At 50.1% G+C, this 23,184-nt stretch overlaps 1 protein-coding gene and 1 long non-coding RNA gene across 6 annotated transcripts in view; one reads left to right on the plus strand and one right to left on the minus strand.

The window, feature by feature from the left end:
• LOC123570328 (uncharacterized) overlaps positions 1–10,255 on the plus strand; it is a 34,798-nt gene extending 24,543 nt beyond the window's left edge. For both annotated transcript variants that reach the window (XR_006694427.3, XR_012427899.1), the window contains exon 4: positions 10,145–10,255. This is a non-coding gene — a long non-coding RNA (uncharacterized lncRNA). The remainder of the gene's footprint in view (positions 1–10,144) is intronic.
• Positions 121–7,273, minus strand: LOC102123120 (napsin-A). Of its 4 annotated transcripts, none has more exons than XM_045380333.3 (9): positions 7,170–7,273; positions 4,241–4,382; positions 4,041–4,164; positions 3,734–3,852; positions 2,972–3,171; positions 1,735–1,857; positions 1,497–1,641; positions 1,036–1,134; positions 121–757 (listed from the first exon to the last, which is right to left on the minus strand). In XM_045380333.3, exons 1-9 carry the CDS (start codon positions 7,253–7,255, stop codon positions 572–574), a joined length of 1,224 nt encoding a protein of 407 aa, XP_045236268.2. In that variant the 5' UTR covers positions 7,256–7,273; the 3' UTR covers positions 121–571. The 4 variants fall into 4 exon arrangements, with proteins under 4 accessions (XP_045236268.2, XP_015296840.3, XP_045236267.2 ...); XM_015441354.4 differs by having other exon boundaries at positions 121–799; XM_045380332.3 differs by having other exon boundaries at positions 1,036–1,233.
• Positions 10,256–23,184: the final 12,929 nt, after the last annotated feature.

The following is a 23,184-nucleotide window of genomic DNA, read 5'->3' on the forward strand; positions in this document are numbered from 1 at the left end:
CGTAGGCGAGGGGCTTCATGGGACTCGTATTACAAAACCCCTCACCAGGGTGCGTCCTGGAGGAAACGGGCGATACCCTTCGCCTCCCACTTCCTCAACTCCGTGGGTACAGGCACAACGTTTTCTCTTTATTTATTTATTTATTTATTTATTTTTGAGACGGAGTTTCGTTGTTGCCCAGGCTGGAGTGCAATGGTGCGGTCTCGGCTCACTGCAACCTTGGCCTCCCGAGTTTAAGCCATTCTCCTGCCTCAGCCTCCCGAGTAGCTGGGATTACAGGCATGCACCACCATGCCCGGATAATTTTTTTGTATTTTTAGTAGAGACGGGGTTTCACCATGTTGGCCAGGTTGGTCTCGAACTCCTGACCTCAGGTGATCCACCCGCTTCGGCCTCCCAAAGTGTTGGGATTACCGGCGTGAGATACCACGCCCGGTCACAAAGCTTTCTCTTTAACAAATACGCTATGAAAAGAAGCCACCTAGGCAGCATCGCTCAATGGAAATGTGGATTTTTACTGGGCAGGGGGAACCTCGGCGACCACCCACTGCGCATGCGCTTCACGTGGGCGTCACCCGGGGAACTGCGCCTGCGCGGTCTCGCCCAGTCCCAGGGCCGCTCGGCGAGTGCGAGCGCGCGCTAGGCCCACCCGGGCGCCGCTCTTCGTGTCCCCGCGGTCGAAGACGGCCACATACGTCCCCAAGAAGACGTCACCGAGGATCCAGAAGGGCCCTGCAGGCGGAGGGACATCCAAGGCCTGGAAACCGGACAAGCAGAGGCGGACGCCATTTCGAGTAGTCTGCAAGGCGACAATAAGACAACTGGGTGTCGCGGGCACAGGGACGGCCATTTCCCTGGGAACCCGTGCTCCCCGCTTCCCCACACCCTCGGGCTCTTTGGTGTTCGCCAACAAACTGCCATCAGAGGGACAAGAAATGTTTCTGCGGCCCCTTCCCATCCTAGTGACGTCTCTCAGCTCTACCCTCTCAAACCGTCGTATGACGTCCCTATGGCGTCATGGTGATGGCCACCTACCTGAATGACGTAATCCTGGGCCGTGAGGTTAAACCAGACCCCCCCAAGAAGGAAGGAGACTGCGGGGAGCTTTGGGATTTCCGAGCACAGGATGATGTACTGGAGGAGAAGAGGAACCAGTGAAGATGAGAGATTCCTGCTTTGCTCAATCCCTTCCGTGGCTCTCCAGTGCGATGGGGTAATTTCCGTATTGAGCACCTGGGTATTCAGCGTCCTGTGTGCAGAGGCCCTGCCGCCTAGACTTCTGCAGTCTCAAGCAAACCTGCATTATCGTCTCCCTCCACCCCACCACCATCCACAGAGTCACAGCGTAGACACTTGACTATCTGTCACGAAGTCCAGTGCCTCTTGCCCTGGAATGCCCCTTAAATACTTGCTTCCCACTCTCAGGCCCTTTGATGTTCACCGTCAAACTGCCATCAGCCTCCTCAGCCCGTACCCACCAGAGACTGGGACCTCACCTCCCCAGCCAGCAGGGGATATCCCCCAATGGCTGCATGCAGGGCCCGGATCTCCTCAGTGGGTCCTGTGATGAGGGACGTGCCCGTATCCAGGATGGCAGCACAGCCCCGGACACAGAGAGTCAGCCCTGGGCCCACCTTCACACTGAGGGGGAAGTAGGCAGTCATCAGAAGCAGGGTCCCAGGAGTGCAGGCCCCCAGCCTCCAAGCTCCAGAACCAGGAGACCAAGTCCCTCACCGCTCCATGTGGATCTGCCAGTAGGCGGGGACTGTGACTGGCACGAAGGTGAGGGGTGGGATATAGTGTGCCGGGTCTGAGCCCCCCAGGACCAGCTCTCCTCCATCAGGCTCTTCGGGGTCCCTGCAGGGGCAGAGTGTAGAAAGTGTAGATGTCAGTGTCACTGGCCTTCCCTCAGTCCTAGGTATGGCCAGGGGAGGCACTTCCCACCAGATGGGTTGTTTCTGGGGTTCCCACGGGGTAGTGAGATGCAGGAAGGGCCTAGATGTTGGGACTGGAAGCCAAGCAAGAAAAGCATGGCGCTTTAGGCTGTTGGGGACTTCCTGAAGTGAAGAGGAGACTTCATTTGACTGTGGAAGGTAGAGTTTTGGGGGAATTTCCTGAGCTGAATATCATAGTAACCAAGTAGAGCAGTGGCGTCTTGGAATTGGCTCTTGAAGGTGTGACTTGTGCAGGGGTGGGGTGGCTTCCTGGGTAGGAGGAGAGAATTTCTGAATTGCCTGTTGTGATATCTAGAGAGGTGTTAGACTTCCTGAGTTGGCTGAGAGCGATGGGAACGGGGATGGAGACTTCTTGGAAAGTAGAGGAGAGCAGGATCTACTAAGTGGTTGGTAGAACTGCTAGAGTGGGTTGGATGTCAGGGTAACTGAGTGGGCATAGGATTTTCTGACTGTGTGTGATGGGCCTCTGGGAAGGAAAGTGGAGACTTCTTGGAAACTTCTTGGATGTTGAGTGGGACTTCTGAGCATAATACTGAACTTCCTAGCAAGTCAGTAGGACTTCCTGGATTAAATCAGGCAATTCCTGACTTCTGGTCAGTGTTCTCAAATGGGATTTGAGCTTTCTTGGTAAGGAAGAGAAAGCTCCTGAGTATTTTGTTGGGTGTGGCATGGAATTTCCTTGTTTGATTTTGAAACATGGAGCATTTTGAACTGATGTGAGTTTCCTAAGTATGTCTTAAGTTGTCACTTAAGCTCTGGGACTTCAAATAGGGTTGAGGTGTTTCTTTATAGGGTAGGTGACTTCCTGCATGGAAGAGGCAACTTCCTGTATTGGATGGCTGACTTCCTGAATGGAGAGTATAAGTGGGTGACTCTGAGAGTGAGACTTCCTGCGTTGGGTCAGTGACTTCCTGAGTGGAGGTGGGACTTTCTTTATGGAGTAAGAGACTTCCTGAAGGAAGACTCACTTCCTTCTTGGGGATAGGACTCATAGATAGGTGCACCCTTCCCAGTACCTGTTGAGATAAAAGGAGAAGACAGGCTTATCCAGTAGCCCCTGCTCTACCAGTACATCCATCGGGGGCCGAACTCCTTCCACAGATAGAATGGGAAAACCGAGGCCCAATATCCCATCAAAATGGGCAAAAGTGAAGACCAGGCCGGGCTCCCAGAGAGCCTCTCCGAAAATCACTGACGCACCCTTGATTCCACCAATCTAGGGGTAGATTGAGATGTGACCAGTTACTTTTTGGATGACAATAACCACATGTCCTGAGGGCTCCCAAACCAAGGCATGAATCCTAGGTCTGGGGACATCTGGATGAAAGCCCCAACTTCCTAGGAAACTTTGCCTCTTGAGAAGCCCCACCTCTTCACCCAGGAAGCTCCTCCCTCTGCTTGAGAAGCCCCACCTCTTCACCCAGGAAGCTCCTCCCCTGGTTGAGAAGCCCCACCTCTTCTCCCAGGAAGCTCCTCCCCCTGCTTGAGAAGCCCCACCTCTTCACCCAGGAAGCTCCTCTCCTGGTTGAGAAGCCCCACCTCTTCTCCCAGGAAGCTCCTCCCCCTGCTTGAGAAGCCCCACCTCTTCACTCAGGAAGCCCCTCCCCTTCCTTGTGATGCACCATCCCTTCACTCTGAAAGGCAGGCCCTCCACCCCACTTGAAAAGCCCAATCCATTGATTTGGGGAGCTCCTCCTCAAACCCCTCCCTAAGCCAGATGATCTTAGACCATGGGGTTCTCCTAGGCTGAAGACTTCTGTGAGTCAAAGGTCACTCACAGTCAGCTTGTCTTCACTCAGGATTCCATCTACTCGCCCAGTTCCATATTGAATGGCAAACTTGGTCCCGTTGGCCTGGAAGGAGCTGGAGGCTTTGGGATCAAATCGGTGGTGTAACCCTAGGTTAGAGGTCAGAAGGGTGTCACTGGGGGAGGGAATCTCCCCAATGCCTACTGCCCCTTTGACTTTCTGACCTGTGAGGGCATCATAAAAGAACAATTCCTCAAAATCCTCTGAGAAGCTGAGGTCCAGCCCCGCCTTCTCCCTTCACCCCCATTCAGCCTTGTTCTCCTGCATAGAAACTCACAGCAGGGTACACTGAAGAAGTGACATCTCCTGGACGGGACCCAGAGATTGGAGGACCCAGTGTCAAAGACGACAGTGAAGTTTTGTGGAGGCGTTCCCAGCCCAATTTTCCCAAAATACTGGACCTGATAGCAAAAGAGGAGAGTAAATGAGTTTGGTTCAAAGGCGCAGGGGTGAGGGCTGTGTGGGGCTGTGACTCACATCCCTGTAGTTCGAGAGAGGTACAAAGGTGAGCTTGTCCCCAGGGGATGGGGCCCCCAACTTGGGGACCTCTGCTGGTTCTCTCCATCCCCTCAGTAGGTTCAGGTTCCTGCGTTCAGGTTGGACTCGATGAAGAGGGATGCTGTAGGGAAAGACGATATTGACAGGAAGCTGTCCTTCTTGGAGATCCTCTGAATAGACTTACCCAAATAGGTAGGATATGATGACAAATTCAACATCTCCTAGGCACTACAATAGTAGTCAGTACCAGAAACCCTACAATAACAACCTGCAGAAAAAACTATCAAAGATGCCATGATGACAGATATCCCCAAATACTTTACAAGAGCAACGCATCCCAAACAGACCTTCCCAAAGACCTTTCCATGTTCAAATCCCTTAAAATAAGCCATTCCCAAAGAATTGACATTCTCAAAGGTTTCCCAAGACCCTAACAGAAAACCTAACCTTTGCAAAAGCCCTTGGGTGGTGGCCCCTGCATGCTTCAGTTCATGAGTTTAGGTACTATTTTCCCCACCCTTTGAGAGAAAAATGTAAGCGTCAAGTCTTAACTGTCTTGCTGTGTTGCCCGTGCTGATCTCAAACTCCTGGCCTCAGCCTCCCAAAGTGCTGGGATTACAGAGGAGAGCCACTATGCCCTGCCCAGGTTCCCTTAAACTGTATTTGCAAAAGCAGGAGGCAAACAGGATTTGGCCCTTAAGCTGAGTGTTTGCAACCCTTGACTTAGAGGGCCAATTACAATTCAGATATCTTCGTTGCTAATTAAATAAGTCTAGCAGGGGGCCCAAGAATTTGGATTTCTAACAAGTTCCCAGGTCCTGATGATGCTGTTGATACAACATTTGGAGACTCACTTTTCTTTGCATTGACTTAGAAAATGGCCATGAGACATTAGGTTCAAAAAGCAGGTTAACAAGCACCACGTGCGGTAGTATCTTCGTTCCTGCTTTTAGTCACTTCTCGAAGCACTTGTCGCCTCACTCCCACCTTTCCCCCCACCCCGCATGAGTCAGTCTTTGAGACGCACAAGAATGTGAAGTGGGGAAAACTGTTCCTGGAAGTTACACCCCTCCCCCTGCCAGGAGTTCCAGGGGATGAGGAGAAGAGGAGAAAAAGGGAGAGACTGGGGGAGGCATCAGAGGTAAGGTAGTGGGAAGACGTCTTGCATGGGGTCCTCAAAATTGGATTTCTTTTTCTTTTTTAAAACTTTTTGTTTGACACGGGGTCTCCCTCTTTCACCCAGGTTGGAGTTCAGTAGTGCAGTCAGGCTTACTGCAGCCTTGATTTCCGGGGCTCAAGTGATTCTCCCACCTCAGCCTCTGGAGTAGCTGAGACTATAGGCACAAACACCACACTTGGCTTTTTTTTTTTTTTTTTTTTTTTTTTTTTGAGACAAGGTGTCACCCAGTTGCCCCGCCCAGAGTACAGTAGCAGGATCATGCAAGATCATAGCTCACTGCCCCCTTAAACTCCTGGGCTCAAGCAATCCTCCTTCCTCAGCCTCCTGAGTAGCTGGGACCATGGGCGTGCACCACCACACTGAACTAATTTTTGTATTTTTAGTAGAGATGGAGTCTGGTCATGTTGCCCAGGCTGGTCTCAAAACTGTTGGCCTTAAACGGTCTTCCTACCTTTGCCTTTCAAAGTGCTGGGTTACAGGTGTGAGCCACGTCTCTGGCCAAAAACTTCTGGCCAATTACTTCTTCAGGCCAAACAGTTTGATGGGCGTGATGTGGGGGAGTCTCAGTTTAAATGTCACATATCTGGGGCTCTGAGATGGGAGGAGTGTGTCACAGGTCTGGAAACCGTAATATCTAATCATCAGAGCTTATAGTGGGGTCTGCAGAGACCTCTCAAAAACATGTCCTAGTGAAACCCCGTCTCTACTAAAAATACAAAAAACTAGCAGGGCGTGGTGGTGGGCGCCTGTAGTCCCAGCTACTTGGGAGGCTGAGGCGGGAGAATGGCGTGAACCCGGGAGGCGGAGCTTGCAGTGAGCCGAGATCACGCCACTGCACTCCAGCCTGGGCAACAGAGCGAGACTCCGTCTCAAAAAAAAAAAAATGTCCTAGCCAGGCGCAGTGGCTCACGCCTGTAATCCCAGCACTTTAGGAGGCTGAGGCAGGCAGGTCATCAGGTCAGGAGTTCAAGACCAGCCTGGCCAACATGGTGAAGCCCCGCCTCTACTAAAAATACAAAAAATTAGCCGGGCGTGGTGGCAGATGCCTGTAGTCCCATCTATTCAGGAGGCTGAAGCAGAAGAATGGCATGAACCTGGGAGGTGGAGCTTGCAGTGAGCCAAGATCACACCACTGCACTCCAGCCTGGGTGACAGAGCAAGACTCTGTCTTAAAAATAATATAATAATAATAATAATAATAATAATAATAATAATAATAATAAAAGGGTTCTGGTCAGCCAGGTACAGTGGCTCACGCCTATAATCCCAGCACTTTAGGAGGCCGAGGTGGGTAGATCATGAGGTCAGGAGTTCCAGACGGGCCTGGCCAACATGGTGAAACCCCGTCTCTACTAAAAACACAAAAATTAGCCGGGCATGGTGGCATGAGCCTGTAATCCCAGCTACTTGGGAGGTTGAGGCAGAATAATTGCTTGAACCCATGAGGCAGAGGTTTCAGTGAGCTGAGATCATGCCATTGTACTCCAGCCTGGGCAACAGAGTGAGACTCCATCTCAAAAAAAAAAAAAAAAAAATCTGGTTTAAGAGATGTCAGAGTGGAGCCCTTAGGGGTGACAGCCTGGTTTAGAGATCTGGGAAGCTGAGAAAGAAGTGCTAGGGATCCTGGGTGCCAAGTTTGGGAATCACTGAACTGGGAGTCCTAGACTTAAAGGGCAAGAGGCATAGAATCCCTCCCAAGTTTGGGGGTGGTAGGTGGGGTCGCCATACCGGATCAGTGTGGCCCTGGCAGGCTCCATATTCAGCAGAGGCAGCAGCAGCAGCAGCAGGGGTAGCAGCAGTGGTAGTGGAGACATTGCTGGGGACCTGGGTATGAACCCAGGTGTCCTGGGGCCTTGTTTTCTTTCCCTGGTGACTCCACCCTGTTCATGCCCCACCTCCAGGTTTAGAAGGAGACCAGGATGTGAAATCTGTCAGCAGGTGATACAGTGGGACAAGGATGTTTCTTGAAGGTTTGTGCAGAGTATTTTTGGAGGGTCAGCAGAAGTAGTGCTCCTCACTGCCTACTTGGGTGGCAGTGGTGGTGGGGTCTCCTCCACCGTGACCACCTCCCACCCCCCATCCTTCAGCTGCTGTCAGTTTTACTTTTAACTTTCATATAACTTTTCTGAGACTTATTAACCACAAGTGTTTCCTTGGCCAAGTGGGAGAAACCAGCAGGCACCTGTGAAGGGCCTGGGGGAAGGGAGAAAGGAAATGATTAGACACCCTCCCTCATGTATGAAGTGGGACTGCCTGCATTTCAGGACCCAGACTCTTACTCTTTTATTTGTAGGTGAAGTATGTTTCTTGTAGACAACAGATCATTGGGTATTTTTTTGTTGTTGTTTTTGTTTTTTTGTTTTCTGGTTTTTTTTTTGTTTGTTTTTTGTTTTTTTTTTTTTTTTGAGACTGAATTTTGCTCTTCTTACCCAGGCTGGGATTACAGGCATGCGTCACCATGCCCAGCTAATTTTGTATTTTGAGTAGAGACAGGGTTTCTCCATGTTGGTCAGGCTGGTCTAGAACTCTTGGCCTCAGGTGATCCATCCGCCTCAGCCTCCCAAAGTGCCGGGATTACAGGCACGAGTCACTACACCCAGCAGATTCTTAATTATTTCAATCTCTTTATTAAATTTATCTGATAGAATCTGAATTCCTTCTATGTGTTATCTTGAATTTCTTTTGAGTTTCCTCAAAACAGCGATTGTAAATTCTCTCTCTGAAAGGTCGCATATCTCTGTTTCTCGAGGATTGGTCCTGGGTGGCTTATTTGGTTTGTTTGGTAAGGTCATTTCTTCTGGATGGTCTTGATGCTTATAGATGTTCATTGGTGGCTGGGCATTAACAAGTTAGGTATTTATTTATTTAGATGGAGTTTTGCTCTTGTTGCCCAAGCTGGAGTGTAATAGCGTGATCTCAGCTCACTGCAACCTCTGCCTCCCAGGTGCAAGTAATTCTCCTGCCTCAACCTCCCGAGTAGCTGGGACTACAGGCGCCTGACACCACCCTGGCTAATTTTTTTTTGAGATGGAGTTTCACTGTTATTGCCCAGGCTGGAGTGTAATGCGCCATCTTGGCTCATTGCAACCTCCACCTCCTGGGTTCCAGCGATTCTCCCGTGTCAGCCTCCCCAGTACCTGGGATTATAGGTGCATGCCACCACACCCAGCTAATTTTTGTATTTTCAGTAGAGATGGGGGTTTCATCATATTGGTCAGGCTGGTTTCAAACTCCTGACCTCAGGTGATCCACCCGCCTCAGCCTCCCAAAGTGCTGGGATTACAGACATGAGCCACCGTGCCTGGCCATGTTAAGTATTTATTGTAGTCTTTGCAGACAAGGTTTGTTTGTACCTGTCCTTTTTGGGGAGGCTTTCCAGGTATTCAGAAGTACTTGGGTGTTGTGATCTAAGCCGTGTCCGCATTAGGGGGCTCCCCAAGCCCATTAATGCTGTGGTTCTCGCAAACTCATGGAGGTACTGCCTTAGTGGTCGTGGATAAGATCCAGAAGAATTATCTGGATTACCAGGCAGAGACTCTTGTTCTCTTCCCTTGCTTTCTCCCAGAGTCTCTCTCTGTCTCTCTCTCTCTCTCTCTCTCTGTCTCTCTCTCTCTCTCTCTCTCTGTCTCTCTCTCTCTCTCTCTGTCTCTCTCTCTCTCTGTCTCTCTCTCTCTCTCTCTCTGTCTCTCTCTCTCTGTCTCTCTCTCTCTGTCTCTCTCTCTCTCTCTCTCTCTCTCTGTCTCTCTCTCTGTCTCTCTCTCTCTCTGTCTCTCTGTCTCTCTGTCTCTCTCTCTCTCTCTCTCTGTCTCTGTCTCTCTCTCTCTCTCTCTCTCTCTGTCTCTCTCTCTCTCTGTCTCTCTGTCTCTCTGTCTCTCTCTCTCTCTCTCTCTGTCTCTGTCTCTCTCTCTCTCTCTCTCTGTCTCTGTCTCTCTGTCTCTCTCTCTCTCTCTCTCTCTCTCTGTCTGTCTGTCTCTCTCTCTCTCTCTCTCTCTCTGTCTGTCTCTCTCTCTCTCTCTCTCTCTCTCTCTCTGTGCTGAGCTACCTGGAGCCGGGAGTGGAGTCACACAAACACCCCTATGCCTACTGTCACTGGGATTGCGCTGCGTCCTGCCCATGGCCTCCTGTAACCACGACCGACCTGGCTACTGCTTATGTTTGCTCAAGGCCCTTGGGCTCTAAAACTAGCAGGTTCCAAAGGCAGCTACGCTTACATCCTTCCCTTCAGGGCGTCGAGTTACCCCAGGTCCCAGGTGGTTCCAGGGATGCAGTCAGTGAGCCAGGGACTGGAGTCAAAACCCTTAGAAATTGGCTGGGTGCGGTGGCTCATACCTGTAATCCCAGCACTTTGGGAGGCCAAGGCAGGTGGATCACCTGAGGTCAGGAGTTCGAGACCAGCCTGGCCAACATGACGAAACTCCATCTCTACTAAAAATACAAAAATTAGCTGGGCGTGGTGGCAGGTGCTTGTAATCCCAGCTACTCAGGTGGCCGAGGCAGGAGAATTGCTTGAACCCAGGAGGTGGAGGTTGCAGTGAGCCGAAATCATGCCATTGTACTCCAGCCTGGGCAACAAGAGCCAAACTCCATCTCAAAAACCAAACAAAAAAACTTAGAAACTGACCTGGTGTCCTGTTCTACTGTGGCTGAACTAGTACTCAAAACAGGAGACACAGTCTTTCCCACCCTTCCCTCCCCTTTCACAGGCAAAGGAGCCTGTCTCCCTGGTCACCGTCAGCACCACCACCCCGCGGGGAGCGCTGCCAGGCTGCTGCGATGTTCACTCCAGGCCCCAGGACCCTTCAGTCAGTTTCCAGTGAGTGTCACCAGACCTGGGACTTCCCCTTCAGGACAGTGGGCTCCCCTCTGGTCCAGGGCAGTTCCAGAAATGCCATCCAAGAACCAGGATCTGGAATCAGGGACCCCAAGATCCCACTTCTTCTCCACTGTGGCTGAGCTGGTGGCTGAGCTGCAAGGCAGAGTGTGCCTTCCTTTTCCCTCTGCTGTTCTCCAGCAGGAGTCTCTCACTGTAGCCACCACAGCTGGGAATGTGCTGGGTCTCCCCTGAACACAGCGTGTCTCAGAGTCTCACCCAAGGCCAATAGCAAGTAGTACCTGGCATCACTGCTGGTTATTCAGGGCCCAGCAGCTCTCGAGTCAGCAGGTGATAGATCCTGCCAGGACTGGGTCCTTCTCTTCAAAGTAGCTGGGTCGGCCGGGCATGGTGGCTCACGCCTGTAATCCTAGCACTTTGGAAGGCTGAGGCAGGTGGATCACTTGAGGTCAGGAGTTCGAGGCCAGCCTGGCCAACATGGTGAAACCCTATCTCTACTAAAAATACAAAAATTAGCCAGGCGTGGTGGTCAGCGTCTGTAATCTGAGCTACTCTGGAGGCTGAGGCAGAAGAATTGTTTGAACCCGGGAGGCGGAGGTTGCAGTGAGCTGAGATCCAGCCTGGGCGAGAGTGAAACTCTGGCTCAAACAGAACAGAACAAATCAAAACAAACAAAGTAGCTGGTTTCCTTCTCACTCAGGGTGTGTCTAGAAATGTCATCCAGTAGCCAGATCCTGAAATCAGGGCCTCAGGACTTTGACCCATGCCCTATCCTACTCTGGCTGAGCTTGTATTTAAGATGCAAGACAAAGTCCTCTGTATCTCCCTTACCTCTCCCCAGGTGGAAGGAAAGGGTCTTTCTTGGAGCCATAAGCTATGCTATCTGGGGTTGGGAGAGGGGTGGCGTGATCACCCTCTTAGCCACTCTTGCTGGTGTAACAATAGGTCACATGCCCCCCAAGTCTACTGGCTCCAAGCTCAGCTCAACATTAGGACTTGCTTAGGCGTTGCAGTCCTTGTGGCCTAGACTGCCTTCAAGTTCATTTGGAGCCCCAGAGCACTTTAGCCTGTAGAGACAGGGCTTGCCGTAACACAATTTCTGATTGTTGGGATGGGAGATTCCCCTCCGGCTAGGGCTGGTCTAAATCCTGTCTTTGTGGGTGGGCATCTGCTGAGTTCGGGGCAGACTTGCTTTCCACTGTGACAAGACAGCGCTGAGTTCAACGTAAAGTCTCACAATCGCTGCACTCTCTCTCCCCCAATCTCACAGACTCTGTGCCATGGAGCACAGGCAGAGGGTGGCATCAGCAGCTCGAGGCTGTCTTTCCTACCCTCTTCAGTGCCTCTTTCAGCTATATGAAGTTAAAACCAGGTACTGTGAGTGCTCACCTGAGGCCATGATTTTTGAAGGTTTTTTTTTTTTTTTTTTTGGTAGATTTTTGTTAAATTTGGTGTTCCTGCAGAGGGGATGATCAGCGGAAACTTCTATTTAGCCATCTTGCTTTGCTCCCTCTCTACCTCTGTAGACTTTCTCTAATTGCTTTTTTTTTTTTTTGAGATGGAGTCTCACCCTGTCACCCAGGCTGTGGTGCAGCGGCATGATCTCAGCTCACTGCCACCTCTGCCTCCCGGCCTTCAAGTGATTCTCTTGCTTCAGCCTCCCGAGTAGCTGGGATTACAGGCACGCACCACCACACCCAGTTTACTTTTTGTATTTTTTTTTTTTTTTTGAGACGGAGTCTCGCTCTGTCGCCCAGACTGGAGTGCAGTGGCACGATCTCCACTCACTGCAAGCTCCGCCTTCCCGGGTTCCCGCCATTCTCCTGCCTCAGCCTCCCGAGTAGCTGGGACTACAGGCACCCGCCACCGCGCCCGGCTAATTTTTGTATTTTTAGTAGAGACGGGGTTTCACCGTGTTAGTCAGGATGGTCTCGATCTCCTGACTTCGTGATCCGCCCGTCTCGGCCTCCCAAAGTGCTGGGATTACAGGCGTGAGCCACCGCGCCCGGCCTTACTTTTTGTATTTTTAGTAGAGACAGGGTTTCACCATGATGGCCAAGCTGGTTTCGAACTCCTGACCTCAAGTGATCCACTTGCCTCGGCCTCCCAAAGTGCTGGGATTACAGGCGTGAGCCACCGTGTCCGGCCATTTTTAATTTTTTTAGTAAATAAAAGCTGCTTTACTTATTGATCTGCAAGTGATTGTTTTTCACTTAGCCATATTCCCTGGACATCAGAAAATTTGATATAACTTATCTATAGTGAAACACACGAGTCTTAAGTGTACAGCACTATGACTTTATTTTTTTTCCACAACATTTTAATCTGAAGATTTTCAAGCTTAGAGAAAAGTTCACAGGATTATAGAGAGAAGGCCCCTGTTCCCATCACTTAGAATTTATAATTAATGTATTTTGCAGAATTGTCTTTGTTACACATCTGTCCAGCTCTCTACCTCTCTTATCATCCAGGAGCGTATCTTTTTTATTGAATCTCTTTCAGATAAGTTGCAGACATCCATTCTTCACCCCTAAACACTTGAGCATTTACGTCATCAGCCTGGTGGATTTACACACAGGTGTACACCACCACTCAGACCAAAGCATAGAACGTTTCCAGGCGGGGCTCAGTGGCTCACGTCTGTAATCCCAGCACGTTGGGAGGCCGAGGCAAGCAGATCACTTGAGGTCAAGAGTTTGAGACCAGCCTGGCCAACATGGTGAAACCCTGTGTCTACTAAAAATACAAAAATTAGCCAGGTGTGGTGGCGCACGCCTATAATCCCAGCTACTTGAGAGGCTGAGACCGGAGAATCACTTGAACCTGAGAGAAAGCGGTTGCAGCAAGCTGAGATTGTACCATTGCACTCCAGCCTGAGCAACAGAGCGAGACTGTCTCAGAAAAAAAAACAAACGACAACAACAACAAAAAAACATTTCCAGCTTCCCAGAAGGTCCTGTCTCACTGCCTCCCAGCCAGTGTCCCGCAAAAGGAACGAATACCCTGCGACCACAGTTTTGTTTTGTCTGTTCTTGAATGTCACATGCCAGGCATCATAGGACTTCTTTTGGGTTCAGTTTTTATCCCTCAATATCCTGTCTCTGCATGTCTTGAAAAGTCAGAGCATACAGATTTACTTTATTTTTCCCCAAAAGATTTCATTATGAAAATTCAGGCCAGGCATGGTGGCTCATGCCTGTAATCCTAGCACTTTGGGAGGCCAAGGCAGGTAGATCAATAGAGGTCAGGAATCAAGACCAGCCTGGGCAACATGGCAAAACCCCACCTCTACCAAAAATACTAAAAATTAGTCTGGCATGGTGGTGTGCACCTGTGGTCCCAAGTAGTAGAGAGGCTGAGGTGGGAGGATCGATAGAGCCCTGGAGGTGGAGGTTGCAGTGAGCTGAGATTGTGCCACTGCACTCCAGCGTGGGTGACAGAGTGAGACCCCATCTCAAAAAAAAAAAAAAAAGAAAAGAAAAAAAGAAAATTCAGACACTCAAACATAAGACAAAGTGGAAAGTATTTTACAGTGAACACACATATACCTCCTACCCAGCTTCCACCACTAACATTTGTCTGTGTTTGCTTTATCCTGTTTCTTTTCTTTTCTTTTCTTTTTTTCTTTTGAGACAGAGTCTGACTCTGTTGCCCAGGCTGAAGTGCAGTGGCGTGATCTCGGCTCACTGCAACCTCCGCCTCCTGGGTTCAAGCAATTCTCCAGCCTCAGCTGGGATTACAGGCACCTGCCACCACGCCTAGCTAATTTTTCTATTTTTCAGTAGGGACAGGGTTTCACCATGTTGGTCAGGTTGCTCTCGAACTCCTGACCTCAGGTGATCCGCCCACCTCGGCCTCCCAGAGTGCTGAGGCGCAGGTGTGAGCCACTGCGCCTGGCCGATTTATCCTGTTTCAATCCGTCTAGCCTACCCTGTGTCCCAGTGGTTCTCAACTAGGGGCTCTTTTCCCTGCAGGAGACATTTGGCATTGTCTGCGGACATTTTTGTCTCACCTGCTGTGGGGGGTGGGGGTGATGCTTCTGGCATGTAGTGGGGTGGAGGCCAACGATGTTGCTAAGCTTCCTGCCATGCACAAGACAGCCCCCCACCAAAAATTATCCAGCCCCAGGCAGGGCATGGTGGCTCATGCCTGTAATCCCAGGACTTTGAGAGGCCGGGGTGGGAGGATGACTTAAGCTCAGGAGTTCAAGACCAGCTTGAGAAACATAGCCAGTACAAACACATGTAAAACTTAGCCAGGCATGGCGGCATGCACCTGTCGTCCCAGCTACTCTGGAAGCTGAGGTGTGGGGATCGCCGGAGCCCAGCAGGTCCAGGATGCACTCCAGCCTAGGTGGCAAAGTGGAAAAAAAAAAAATCTGGCCCCAAATGTCACAGTGGCAAGGTTGAGAAACCTTGCTGTATTCATTCCTCAGCCCATCACATTTTCTTGATTTCAGAATAACCTGCAGACATGAGTATTCTTCAGTGCATATACTTCCACAAGGCCATTCTTTTTTTTTTTTTTTTTTTTTTTTTTTTATTGAGACGGAGTCTCGCTCTGTCGCCCAGGCTGGAGTGCAGTGGCCGGATCTCAACTCACTGCAAGCTCCACCTCCTGGGTTTACGCCATTCTCCTGCCTCAGCCTCCCGAGTAGCTGGGACTACAGGCGCCCGCCACCACGCCCAGCTAGTTTTTTGTATTTTTTTTTTTAGTAGAGACAAGGTTTCACCATGTTAGCCAGGATGGTCTCGATCTCCTGACCTCATGATCCACCCGTCTCGGCCTCCCAAAGTGCTGGGATTACAGGCTTGAGCCACCGCGCCCGGCCTTTTTGTTTTTCTTTTGAGAGGGAGTCTTGCTCTGTCACCCAGGCTGGAGTGCAGTGGCGCGATCTTGGCTCACTGCAACCTCCACCTCTCAGATTCAAACGATTCTTCTGTCTCAGCCTCCCAAGTAGCTGGGACTACAGGCGCACCACCATGCCTGGCTAAAGCCCATTCTTTTCTTTTTTTTTTGAGACGGAGTTTCGCTCTTGTCTTTTCACCCAGGCTGGAGTGCAATGGCGTAATCTCTGCTCACCGCAACCTCTGCCTCTCGGGTTCAAGTGATTCTCCTGCCTCAGCCTCCCAAGTAGCTGGGATTACAGGCATGCGGCACCACACCCAGTTGATTTTGTATTTTTAGTAGAGACGGGGTTTCTCCATATTGGTCAGGCTGGTCTCGAACTCCCGACCTCAGGTGATCCGCCCACCTTGGCCTCCCAAAGTGCTGGGATTACAAGCATGAGCCACCATGCCCGGCCAAGCCCATTTTTTAAAATAGCTACATAGTATTTGAGAGTATTAATGTAACACTACAACACCACTTCCAGAACTGATTCTCTGCATAGATTGTTTTCCCCCTTTTAATGTAATAAACAATGCAGTAATATCCTTATAGATATTTTCTGCACATCTATTCCATAGCATCTGTATTAGTCCATTTTGCATTGCAATAAAGGAACACCGAAGGCGGGGTAATTTCTAAAGAAAAGGTGGCCGGGTGCAGTTGCTCACACCTGTAATCCCAGCACTTTGGGAGGCCGAGGCGGGCGGATCGCTTGAGGTCAGGAGTTGAAAACCAGCCTGGCCAACATGGTGAAACCCCGTCTCTACTAAAAACACGCAAAAAAATTAGCCGAGCGTGGTGGCAGGCGCCCGTAATCCCAGCTACTCGGGAGACTGAGGCAGGAGAATTGCTTGAACCTGGGAGGCAGAAGTTGCAGTGAGCCGAGATCGCCCTGCTACAGTCCAGCCTGGGCGACAGAGCAAGGCTCCATCTCAAAAAAAAAAAAAAAAAAAAAGAAAAGAAAAGAAAGGCTAGGTGTGGTGGGGGTGCGTTTGGGAGGCGGGGGTGTCATCCCAGCCCTTCAGAAGGCTGAGGCAGGAGGATCGCTTGAGCCTGGGAGTTGCAAACCAGCCTGGTCAACAAAGGGAGACCCTGTCTGTACAAAAAAATTTTTTAATTATCTGGGCGTAATGGCACACTCCTGTAGTCCCAGCTACTGGGGAAGGTGAGGCAGGAGGATCACTTGAGCTCAGGAGGCTGAAGCTGCAGTAAGCCGTCATCACGTGACTGCACTCCATCCCGGGCGACAGAGTGAGACACTGTCTCAATAGAAATAAATAAATGCAAAAATAATGGTAAAGATCCACTTTGTGCACTCCTTGCTCTGGGGGATTTTCTTGAAACAGTCGACCGTGTCTCTGATAACTGTCACCACCCACTTTGTTTTCTCAGTCAGAGCACTCGATCTGGGTGGGCCCCTTCAAATCGCCCCCCACGCTTTCCGTCTGCAGCACCCCATCCAAATTCACCCAAAGCGCCCTTAAGTAGTTTCGGAGAGGCCGTGCCTGCAAATTCCCAACTGGCCACAAGGTGGAGGTGTGGGCCTATTTTCCCAGCCAAGATTCCCCAGCCGCCACACCTGTTTCTAGAGCGGGACTCCTGGAACACCAGGCTATTTCCAGCTTCCCTGCTTCTGCCCTGGCGCTTCCCACCGCCTGGAATGCCGACTTGCTCGCTCTCTGCACCCAACGGGAAAAGGAGCAGAACAGAGGCTTCCTCCCTGACTCCCCTGCCCGAGCTTACTGGGACATCTCTTGCCGAACACGGCCTGGCCGATGGGACCTGGATCTCCCTATGTCTTGTCTCTCCGGGGGTTGTGACCGGGTCGGCCTCCACCATCAGAGGAGCACAGTCTCCAGAATCGCCCAACACAATCTTTCCCGAAGCCCCTCAGGAGGTGATTAGGTAAAGGATTGCCAGATTTTTAAACCCGTCATTTTATTTACTAACTAACCTTGTAATAAAGGAATTATCGCCCTCATTTTACGGGGTTGAGGGGGTGCTGCGGTGCAGAAAGGTTAAAAGGAGGCAGCCCAGGTGCACTTGGAGGGGAATTGAACGTGGTTCTTGAAGCTGCAGACACCAAATAATCAGCCCAGATGCCTCGCATTGTCTCTGCCAGGATTACTTTTGCCCCTGTTCCATTGGCGGGAATCTGTCACGTGGTTACTCCTGGCTGCAAGGACGACCGGGAAATGTAGTCCAGTTATGTGTCTAAGAGTAAGGGACACTGTGTGACTCTCAGCCACTGTGGGCCACATCTGACCCCACAGGGGCTCAAATTCGGACCCGCGTTCCCTCTATGATCTTATATCGCACTTTCCCGAGGTCTCGCATTAATGTTTTTTTTTTTTTTCTTTTTCCCTTGAGGCAGAGTCTCACTCTGTCGTCCAGGCTGGAGTGCAGCGGCTGTGATCTCGGCTCACTGCAACCTGCGTCCCCTGGGTTCAAGCGATTCTCCTGCCAATTTTTGTATTTTTAGTAGAGACGGGGTTTCGCCATGTTGGCCAGGCTGGTCTCAAACTCCTGACCTCAGGTGATCTGCCCACCTCAGCCTCCCAAAGTGCTGGGATTACAGGCGTGAGCCACCGCACCTGGCCTACTCAAAATATTAAACACAGGCCGGGCATGGTGGCTCATGCATGTCGTCCCAGCACATTGGCAGACTGAGTTGGGAGGATTGCTTGAGCCCAGGAGTTCCAGACCAGCCTGGGCAACACAGTGAGTCCGTTTCTATGAAAGAATTAGCCGGCTTGCTAGTGCATATTGGTAGTCCTAGTTACTCTGGAGACTGAGGTGGGAAGATCACTCGAGCCCAGGAGGTCAAGGCTGCAATGACCTGTGACCACACCACTCCACTCCAGCCTGGGTGGCAGAGTGAGACACTGTCTCAAAACAAAAGTTAAACACAGAGTTACTGCATGACCTAGCAATCCTACTCCAAGGTGAAATGAGAACATATGTCTACACAAAAACTTGTACATGAATGTTCATAGCAGCATTGCAGCCAGGAATAGAAACATCCCACCTGTCCATTAACTAGCGAATGGGTAAGTACAAGGTGGTATATCCGTATCATGGACTATCACTGTGCCATAAACAGAAATGAAATACTGATACATTCTACAATGTAGATGAATGTAGAAAACTTTATGCCAAGTGAGAGATGCCAGTCACAAAGAGCCACATATTCCAAGGATCCATTTATAGGAAATGTCCAGAATAGGAAAATTCCATAAAGTCATAGAATTTTTTTTTTTTTTCTTGAAACAGAGTCTTGCCTTGTCACCCAGGCTGGAGTGCAGTGGTGCCATTATGGCTCACTGCAACCTCAGCCTCCTGGGCACAAGCGATCCTCCCATCTTAGCCTCCTGAGTAGCTGTGCCTAGAGGCATTCGCTACCACGCATGGCTTAGTTTTTAATTTTTTGTAGAGACGGGGTGGGGGGGGGTTCCCTATGTTGCCCAGATTGGTCTCAAACTCCTGGGCTCAAACAATCCTTCAGCATCGGCCTCCCAAAGTGCTGGGATTATAGGCATGAGCCACCTCGCTCAGCCAGACATAGATTAATTGTTGCCTCAAGCTAGAGAAAAAGGGTGGAAGAATTGGGTATAACTGTTTTTTGTTTGTTTGAGACGGAGTCTCGCTCTATCGCCAGGCTGGAGTGCAGTGGCGCGATCTAGGCTCACTGCAACCTCCGCCTCCTGGGTTCAAGCGATTGTCCTGCCTCAGCCTCCTGAGTAGTTGGGATTACAGGCACCCGCCACCATACTCGGCTAATTTTTGTATTTTTAGTAGAGACGGGGTTTCACCGTGTTAGCCAGGATGGTCTCAATCTCTTGACCTCGTGATCTGCCCGCCTCAGCCTCCCAAAGTGCTGGGATTACAGGCATGAGCCACCGCGCCCAGCGGGTATATCTGCTTATGGGAATGGGGTTTCTTTGTGGAGTGACCAAATGTTCTAAAATTGGCTGTGGTGGTGGTTGCACAACCCTGTGAACATGCTAAAAACCATTCAATCGTACTTTAAAGTGGTGAATTGTTTGGTATGTGAACCAAATCTCAATAAAGCTATTACCAAAAAAATTAGAGGATATTGGCCGGGTGCGGTGGCTCACACCAGTGGATCTGGCCGCTGCACTCCAGACTGGGTGACAAAGCGAGACTTCGTCTCAAAAAAAAAAAAAAAAAATTAGAGGATATTGGATTACTTACCAATGAGAACCTTGGTCTACAACTACATTCAGACAACAAAACTGCCAGTGACCGAATGCTTCTGTACGCCACGCACTGCGCTTCCGGGATCCTCTCCCCCTTCATAAGAAATAAGAACAAGAGGCCGGGCACGGCAGCTCATGCCTGTAATCCCTGCACTTTGGGAGGCTGAGGCGGGTGAATCACCTGAGGTCAGGAGTTGGACACCAGCCTGGCCAACATGATGAAACCCTGTCTCTATTTTTTTTTTTTTTTTTGAGACGGAGTCTTGCTCTGTCGCCCAGGCTGAAGAGCAGTGGCCGGATCTCAGCACACTGCAAGCTCCGCCTCCTGGGTTACGCCATTCTCCTGCCTCAGCCTCCCGAGTAGCTGGGACTACAGGCGCCCGCCACCTCGCCCGGCTAGTTTTTTGTATTTTTTAGTAGAGATGGGGTTTCACCGTGTTAGCCAGGATGGTCTCGATCTCCTGACCTCGTGATCCACCCGTCTCGGCCTCCCAAAGTGCTGGGATTACAGGCTTGAGCCACCGCGCCCGGCCCTTGTCTCTATTAAAAATACAAAAAAATTAGCTGGGCGTGGTGGCGGGTGCCTGTAGTCCTAGCTACTCAGGAGGCTGAGGCAGGAGAATTGCTTGAACCCGGCAGGCAGAGGTTGCAGTGAGCCGAGATCACGCCACTGTACTAGAGTAAACTCCGTCTCAAATAAATCAATAAGAACAAAGCCAGGCGTGGTGGCTCATGCCTGTAATCCCAGCACTTTGGGAGGCTGAGGCGGGTGGATCACCTGATGTCAGGAGTTTGAGACCAGCCTGCCCAACACGGTGAAACCCTGTCTCTACTAAAAACACAAAAATTAACCGCGCAAGGTGGCACACACCATGATCCCAGCTACTCAGGAGGCTGAGGCAAGAGAATAACTTGAACCCGGGAGGCAGAAGTTGCAGTAAGCCAAGATTTGGTCACTGCACTCTAGACTGGGTGACAAGAGTGAAACTCAAAGAAAAAAGGAAGAATGATTTCTCCTGTTTTACCAGTAGATCAACTGAGACTGAGTGCTATGTGACTTGCCTCAAAAGCGTTGTAATTCCTCTTCAGCCTATGTCAGGACTCTTGCACTTTTCTAACAGTGGAAACTTAGAAACAACTTTAACATCTACAAGAATCAATACAGGCTGGATGCGAGGCTCACGCCTGTAATCCTGGCACTTTGGGAGGCCAAGGCAGGCAGATCGCCTGAGTCCATGAGTTCAAGAACAGCCTAGGCAACATGGTGAAACCCCATCTCTACCAAAAATATAAAAACTTAGCTGGGTGTGGTGGCTCATGCCTGCGGTCCCAGATACTCTGGAGGCTGAGGTGGGAGGATCACCTAAGCCCAGGCGGTCAAGGCTGCAGTGAGCCAAGATGGTACCACTGCACTCCAGCCTGGGTGACAGTGAGATCTTATCTCAAAAAAAAAAAAAGTATAAATATAGTTCCACCATATCAGGCACCTTATTTGAAACCCACCCTGTTTATGCTTTTACCTCATTTAGTCATAAGAGTAAGGCGACAAGGTCAGTACTCTTGATACAGGTGGGCTAGGGGAAGTCCCCATACGCCGGTGTGGGACCTCCACCCCAGCCAATGTCCAGGCTCTTGACACCATCTCAGGAAGGAACTAAAGGACAAGTAGGAAAATACTGTAAGTACAAAGAAGTATTGCGAAGTAAAAAGTACACACTCAACGCAGAGGAGTGCAGGTGGACTCGAAAGAGAGTCTCCTGCAGGGGGGTTTGGGGCTGCTACCTTTATGGGTTTCTTTTTTTTTTTTTTTTGAAACAGTCTCGCTCTGTCGCCAGGCTGGAGTGCAATGGCACGATCTCAGTTCACTGCAACCTCTGCCTCACAGGTTCCAGCAATGCTCCTGCCTCAGCCTCCTGAGTGGCCGGGACTATAGGCATGCACTATGGGTTTCTTTAATCAAGGAGTGGAATATTCATGAAGATTTCCAGAAAAAGGAGATTTTTGAGAACTGTGGTGCCACCCAGTTTTACACCAACTATGGGTGTTCCTGTAACTGTCCTGGTGCTGATGGGTGTGTGTTTATGTTAATGAGCATATAATGAGGTCCTAGGTGAGACCTAGATCATATGTAGGGCCTTGTTGGATCCAGCATGTCTTAGCCAGGTTGGTCCGCACCTAGGGTTTTCAAGAGTCTTATCAGCCCCTACTTGCTGCAACTATGTCAACAGTTTCCTTTTGCTAGTCATGTGAAACTGCTGCCTGGAATTTCCTATTCTCCCGTAACCAGCCTGTGTTATTCCTGTCTCACATTTTTTTTTTTTTTTTTTTGAGATAGAGTCTCACCCTGTCGTTAGGCTGGAGTGCAGTTGCAGTGGTGTGATCTCAGCTCACTGCAACCTCCGACTCCTTGGTTCAAGCGATTCTCCTGCCTCAGCCTCCCGAGTAGCTGGGACTACAGGCACCTGCCACCACACCCGGCTAATTTTTGTATTTTTAGTTGAGACGGGGTTTCACCGTGTTGGCCAGGATGGTCTCAATCTCTTGACCTCGTGATCCGCCCACCTCGGCCTCCCAAAGTGCTAGGATTACAGGTGTGAGCCACTGCGCCTGGCCTCCTGTCTTTTATTTTATTTGTACTTGTATTTTTATTTTTATGATGGAGTTTCGCTCCTGTTGCCCAGGGTAGGGTGCAAATGCACGATCTTGGCTCACTGCAACCTCTGCCTCCCCGGTTCAATTCTCCTGCCTCAGCCTCCCGTGTAGCTGGGATTACAGGTGCCCGCCACCACGCCCGGTTAATTTTATATTTTTAGTAGAGATGGGGTTTCACCAAGTTGGTCAGGCTAGTCTCGAACTCCTGATCTCAGGTGATCCACCCGCCTTGGCCTCCCAAAGTGCTGGGATTACAGGCATGAGCCACCACGACCAGCTGTCTCACTCGTTTGCAATTTACAGGCAAGGAAACTGAGGCGCGGGGAGGTTAATGAACTGGGCTCAGCGTCACACAGGAAGGAAGGGACAGAGACGCCAGGTTCTGCCGTCTCCAATGCTCATATTAACCACTTGTTTTGCTTCTAACATCCTGGGTGGAAAATTCCACAATCTCAAAGGATGGGCCTGAGTAGACAAAATAAGTTACAAAAGAGCATGGATCACATAGTCCCATTTCTTTTTTTTTTTTTTTAAAGGCATACACATATGTCAGAGGCATTCCAACCACAGAGATTCCGTCTTGAATAGGAGCTTGGTAAAATAAGGCTGAGACCTACTGGGCTGCATTCCCAGGAGGTTAAGGCATTCTTAGTCACAGGATGAGATAGGAGGTTGGCACAAGATGCGGGTCACGAAGAGCTTGCTGATAAAACAGCATATGCACTAAAGAAGCCAGCCAAATCCCAGCAAAACCAAGATGGCGATGAGAGTGACCTCTAGCCATCCTCATGGCTCATTATACACTAATTATAATGCATTAGCATGCTAAAAGTCACACCCACCAACACGATGACAGCTTACAAATGCCATGGCAACATCATGAAGTTCCCCTATATGGTCTAAAAGGGGAAGGAACCCTCAGTTCTGAGAATTGCCTACCCCTTTCCTGGAAAACTCATGAATAATCTACCCCTTGTTTAGCATATAATCAAGAAATAACTGTAAGTATAATCACAATGAACAGCCCAAGCCGCTGCTCTACCTGGAGGAGCCATTCTTTTATTCCTTTATTTTTATTGTATTTTATTATTATTATTATTCTTTTATTTTTTGAGACAGTGTCTTGCTCTGTCGCCCAGGCTGTACTGCA

Source organism: Macaca fascicularis, chromosome 19 (genome assembly GCF_037993035.2).
Source record: "Macaca fascicularis isolate 582-1 chromosome 19, T2T-MFA8v1.1".
Classification (NCBI taxonomy): Eukaryota; Metazoa; Chordata; class Mammalia; order Primates; family Cercopithecidae; genus Macaca; species Macaca fascicularis.

Coding starts and splice junctions, on each gene's coding strand:
- LOC102123120 (XM_015441353.4), bottom strand. CDS start 7,255: ATGTCTCCACTACCACTGCTGCTACCCCTGCTGCTGCTGCTGCTGCCT. Junction 4,165..4,240: donor CTCTCTCGAACTACAGGGAT/GTGAGTCACAGC, acceptor TTTTGCTATCAG/GTCCAGTATTTTGGGAAAAT. Junction 3,172..3,733: donor TGAGTGAAGACAAGCTGACT/GTGAGTGACCTT, acceptor ATCTACCCCTAG/ATTGGTGGAATCAAGGGTGC.